The 5,038-nt window shown below is 56.6% G+C and overlaps 1 protein-coding gene across 1 annotated transcript; it reads left to right on the forward strand.

Moving 5' to 3' along the window:
* Positions 1 to 462: 462 nt before the first annotated feature.
* NPM3 (nucleophosmin/nucleoplasmin 3) lies at positions 463 to 4,810 on the forward strand. The gene is made up of 6 exons (XM_027721389.2): positions 463 to 685; positions 2,364 to 2,449; positions 3,114 to 3,233; positions 3,472 to 3,565; positions 3,986 to 4,108; positions 4,225 to 4,810. Exons 1-5 carry the CDS (start codon positions 463 to 465, stop codon positions 4,075 to 4,077), a joined length of 615 nt encoding a protein of 204 aa, XP_027577190.2. The 3' UTR covers positions 4,078 to 4,108; positions 4,225 to 4,810.
* The last annotated feature ends 228 nt before the right edge of the window (positions 4,811 to 5,038 follow it).

Raw genomic sequence — 5,038 nt, forward strand, 5'->3', positions numbered from 1 at the left:
GTTCTGTCCCAGAACGCGGTGTGAGCTCATCATTAGCGAAGTTTGTTTCAATTTAGCTGCTCCCCTCTACCCCTGCAGCACCAACCAGGCTACTTCCCTTTCTGGTTTGAAAGGCCAGTCCGGCCCTCTGCTCCCTGCCACAGCTTTTGAAATAGGATTTTGCCTTCTGTGCTCAAAGGCTCTGGTGCCACAGTCCCCAGTGTCAGATCATGCTGCTCTCGCCCCTGCTTAAAGGGATAGAGGTGAGCAGGTCCCTCTCTCTGTGCCCCTGCCTGAGTTCTTGTCACTCTCCTGTCCACCGCTACCTCTTTTTATGCCTTCAGCCTCCTGGCTCTGTGCGTGCCCTATATCTTCTCCGGAGCGCTGGGAAGGCTCATAATGCGGGCCGGGATAGTGCCCGGGAGAAAGGCGGTAGGTGGGCAGCCGGCATGGCGTTTCCACAGCTGGCCGTGGCATCGGTAAATGTCGAAGGCCCAGGATGGGCGGGAGATCCCCGAGCTGAAGGATGCGGGGCGATGCTGCAGGGCCTTTTGGTTTGGGCACGGGGGCGGGCACGGGGCGGGGCGGGGCGGCTCGGCTCGGCTCGGCTCGGCACTGCACGGCCCACCCCGCGCCCAGACCCGCTCCCAGCGCCGCCGCCTCATGGAGCCGCACGGTCCCGCCTGCCCCGGCAGCGTCCTCTTCGGTGAGCGGCACCGGGGGCCGGGAGGGCAGTGGGAACAGGGCGAGGGGGGAAGAGAGACACGTGGGGGGGATCGTAGATGGTAGGGGAGGTGAGACACGGCGCGGGGTAATAAACCATGGGTAGGAGTTGGGGGGGGACGGCAAGAGAGGCGTGGGTGGGTAAGAGAACTGGGGGGCAGGAAAGACACGTTGGAACAATGAACGGGGCGGGGGGGGGCAGGAGAGAGACGGGGCAGAGAGAGACTTTGGTGAGTAGTGGGGACGGCGTGGAGGCTGGAAAGACACTTGGGTGGGGAATAGAGCGGGGGGAAGGGAAACACTTGGGGGGCAGTAGGGACGGGGGGCGACCGAAGAGGGACCTGGGGGGCAGCGTAGACACCCTGAGGTGGGGGGGAGAGGGCAAGAGAGACACGTGGGTCTGAAGGGACACGTGGAGGGCATTAACGTGCCGGCGGGGAGGAGAGTGGGGAGAGACACGTGTATGGCCGGGCTTGGGAGGGAAGGGGCACGTGGTGGGGGTCCCGAGGTGGTTTGGGGGAGAAACCGCGTGGGGTCTTGGTGTTCTAGCGAGTGTAGAGGGTTGGGAGTAATGGGGCAAGGGGTTGGCAGGCCCAGCTCCCGCTCCTCCGGTTAATCCCCCGCTCCTCCCACGTCAGCGTTTCGTGGGCGCCTGTCGCAGGGCGGAGAAGCCTTGTCCCTCCTCTCTGGGAGGGATTTCGGCCGGGCCGTGGAATCCCCCGCACACGTGGCCCTACGCTGCTCGCAAACGTGTGTGCGGGCTGCGCCCAGCCCATGGCGCGGCCCGAGCAGCGCGGCTCAGCGCACGCCTGCGCTGGGCAGGGCAGGGGAGCAACCCCCCGGGCTTTTTATGAACCTGGGGTTTGGTCCTCGCCCCAGCGAGCCGAGTGTAGAAGCACGGGCAGGAAGAGGTCCTGCCCTGGGCTGCCTTTGCAAGTGCCGGCTCTGGTATGCAGGGCTCAGCTCCGTGTTTTTCCGATCGGTCTCATATTGGTGAATCATCCTGCAAGAAGCAAATGCACCCAGAGCACTTTCCTCCCTCCCTTTGGTTGGCCGAATCCTGATCACAAGAACTAAGGACATAATTGTGCGTCTCCCTTGTTTTTGTAACTGTCTAAGAAGTATGTAATAAAATATGTCTCAAAACTTCTCTTGAAGGACTCCAGCTCCCTGCAGCCTGGCCCAGCATCCTCCCGTTGGGTTGTGCCTTGTCACTCTGGTCTTGCACTCTGTGTCTGTCTCTGCTTTCAGACTCTCACCCAAGAAAAAATTCTACTGGTGATGGCAAGAGCAGAGTCACCCTTCTGTCTGCTCCCTCCCCTGTTTTCCAAAGTGGTGCACCCTGGCTCTTCTGCTCACTGGAGGGGAAGAGACTTGCCCTGCCAGTGTTTGAGGACCTTGGGTGCCCCTGGGCATTGATTCAGGGCAGCTTGTTGTGGGGACGCCAGGTTTTGTCCCTGCATGGTGCCGAGGCAAGTGCACAGCTCTTGGGAGCACGCAGCCCTGACCTGAGGCTGAGTGAGGCTCCTGAACATGAGAAAATGAAGAGTTTTAGGGATGTCATGTGCATGCCTGGCCAGGGCTTGCCCTGGGAACCCTTTGCCTGTGGTGTCTTGTGCTGTGTAATGCCTGCTACAGCTTTTTTGATCTCCTCCTTCCAGGCTGTGAGCTGACTGCCAGTACCAAATCCTACACATTTCAGGTGGATGAAGAAGATGACTCTGACCACATTTTGGCACTGTCTGTGGTAAGAGAAATGCGAGTTAACTGTGCTTGTCCTCTTCTCACCCATGCCCTTACCCCCCATTTCCAGGCTCACTCCCCTTTCTTGGCTGGGCCAGGAAAGTGAACTCCCTTGACTGAAGTCCTGACTCTGGCTGCTCTCATGGCAGGGCTTCATGGGGGTGTCATGTTTATCCATTGTACAGAGGTGCTTGTGCAAAGCCAGGGATTGCAGGAGACTGCTCAGCAGAGAAATACTCCAGGCATGAGGTGAAGGAAGGTATTTATTTCTTGTATTTGACCTTGCTGGAGCCTCACACTAGATCCACACCAGCTGGGTCTCTGGCTTGTTGCTCTCCAAGCCCAGGTAGATGTAGGGCTTTGTTCCTGGCTCTCCCTTGGGATGTTTTCTGTCCTGGGAGCACAGGACCTGCCAGCATGGATCAGATCAGCAGAAAATGCAGCCCAGGTGCTGTCCCTTGAGATAGTTGCAATAACAGCTGTCCCAGCTGGGAAAGGCACCGAGCTGCTCCCTGCTTTGTGGAACAGCATCCTCATACCTTGCTTGACGTCTGGGCTTGTGGCATTGCTGTGGGAGAGCTTTTTTTTCCCATTTCCATGGAGAGCCCTGGCTGTCCCCAACATATCCCCTGGGAGAACAATAGTTTACAGTCTCCTTTCCCACCCAGGTCTGCCTCTCAGATGGTGCCAAGGACGAATGCAATGTGGTGGAAGTTGTTGGGCGAAACCACGAGAACCAGGAGATTGCTGTGCCTGTGGCAAATCTGAAGTTGTCATGCCAGCCTTTGGTAAGAGGCTGTTTTGAAGATTCAGGAGGGATGGCTGCAGGGAACTGGACATCGCTGGATGTTTGTGGATCCTCACCTAGGATCTGCAGCTCATGAGAGAATGCCCTGGCTAGCCTTGACCTGGCTGCAGGTGCCCTCAGAGGGACATGTTTAACTGGGCCAGGTGTTGTGCTGGGGACTGCAGGATATTCTGCTTTTTGCCTCTGCCTCTAACTCAGCTCCACTCTGCTCTTTGCAGCTGAGTCTGGATAACTTCAAGCTGCAGCCTCCGGTGACCTTCCGCCTGGCAGCAGGCTCTGGCCCAGTACACCTCAGTGGCTGGCACAGGATCAGTAAGCACTTGAGGATGGGGAAGGGCTTGTGGGAAGTAAGGGGTATGGAGGGTTCCCACTAGTGTGAACACTGGTCAGAGAACCTGTGGGAGATGTACGGGGTGCTGCCCGGCATGTGTGCTCGGTGCCTCCTTCATGTTGGTTCCCCAGGATCTCTCTCTATGCAGGGATTCCTTCCCTGCCATAAAGCCTTGCATGGGAAAAAGGTCTGGATATCCCACACTGTCCTTTTTTCCCATGGCTGGCTGTCACCATTCCCCGCTGAGACATCCCTCCAGGTGGGGTACAGCTTATTGCCCACAAACTGCTGTTGAAACTGCTTCAGTGCTCTTTGGGCTGCTCTGCTCTTGGGGTGTCTTGGGGTCCAGCTGTATTTGCACAGACGTAAGCTGGTGAGTAACAGTTCTTTGTGTGTCCCAGTGCACAAGGAAGATGCCTCCTTTGAGGTAGATGATGACCTGTCTGACGAGGATGAGGAGGAGCTTCCTCCTATTATGCCAGCCAAGAAGTAGAGGAGGAAGCAGTAACTTGTCTCCAGGCAAGGTGAGGGGCCAGGCAGCGCCAGAGGAAGGATCCGGGTGGCCGTGATACTGAAGTGGCAAGTATGGGTAGGAGGTGCTACTGGAGGCTGCTGGTCTCAGTCTGGTTCTTCCTCTTAGGTACTCGCTGGGACTTCTCTCCCTGGACGGCTTTTACCTCGGACACCTTGCCAGGACCTCAACGTTTGCTGCTTTGTTTTTATTTTTATTCTTTTGTAACTTTCTGGGGAGCAGGGGCTGCTCCCAGCACTGGGGTGTCGCCTTTTACATAGCCCTGGGAGATTGATCCTAAAACTGGATGGATGCTGCTGGTATATTCCCTGTCCCCCATCTCTGTTCTGGGAGTTGGGAATGGAGGAAGTGATCCTTGCCCTGTGCCTTCTTACTGTCCTGGACCTCTGCTCTGTGCACCCCCTTTCCCTAGCTGTGAAACACCCAGTCCTGGCCCCTTCCCCAGCATATGGATGTAACGTCAGGCGTGGGACAGGCACTTTCACTGATTCTAGTGTGTTTGCTTTTATTTACTCACATTTTGATGGTTTTTATACACTTGGAAATATGAAACTGGGGCCTAGGCTCTGTCCTTGACTGCAGTTATGGTGAGGTGGGAGCTCACAGCCTGTCTGTGATTTGGAGGGAGGTTCTGGATCAATCTGTTTTGTAAAGAATTGTTCTTACACTCTGAATAAAGGTCTCTCAGACATCAGGTCTGGAGAGGGGTCACTGCTGGCTGGCAGATTCCTCCCATGCACGCTGCAGTGGGGCAAGTTTGAGCTCTGGTCTTTACTGCAGAGTCATGTCCCTCCACACCTGGGTATGGGGAGAGGGTTTGATCCTTTCTGTGCTTCAGTCAGGTGGCACTTCTCACCCACACATGCTGGTTCTGCCCTTAAATGTTTCTCTGGGGGTTTCCCTGCAACGAATCCTTGGCCTA

The sequence above is a fragment of the Pipra filicauda genome, unplaced genomic scaffold (assembly GCF_003945595.2).
Source record: "Pipra filicauda isolate LSUMZ 115617 unplaced genomic scaffold, ASM394559v2 scaffold390_size662804_pilon, whole genome shotgun sequence".
NCBI lineage: Eukaryota > Metazoa > Chordata > Aves > Passeriformes > Pipridae > Pipra > Pipra filicauda.

Excerpts from the sequence above, each read along its gene's own strand:
- NPM3 (XM_027721389.2), top strand. The coding sequence starts at position 463 with ATGTCGAAGGCCCAGGATGGGCGGGAGATCCCCGAGCTGAAGGATGCG. Across the intron at positions 2,450-3,113 it reads ACATTTTGGCACTGTCTGTG|GTCTGCCTCTCAGATGGTGC; the intron begins GTAAGAGAAATG and ends TTTCCCACCCAG. Across the intron at positions 3,234-3,471 it reads AGTTGTCATGCCAGCCTTTG|CTGAGTCTGGATAACTTCAA; the intron begins GTAAGAGGCTGT and ends TGCTCTTTGCAG.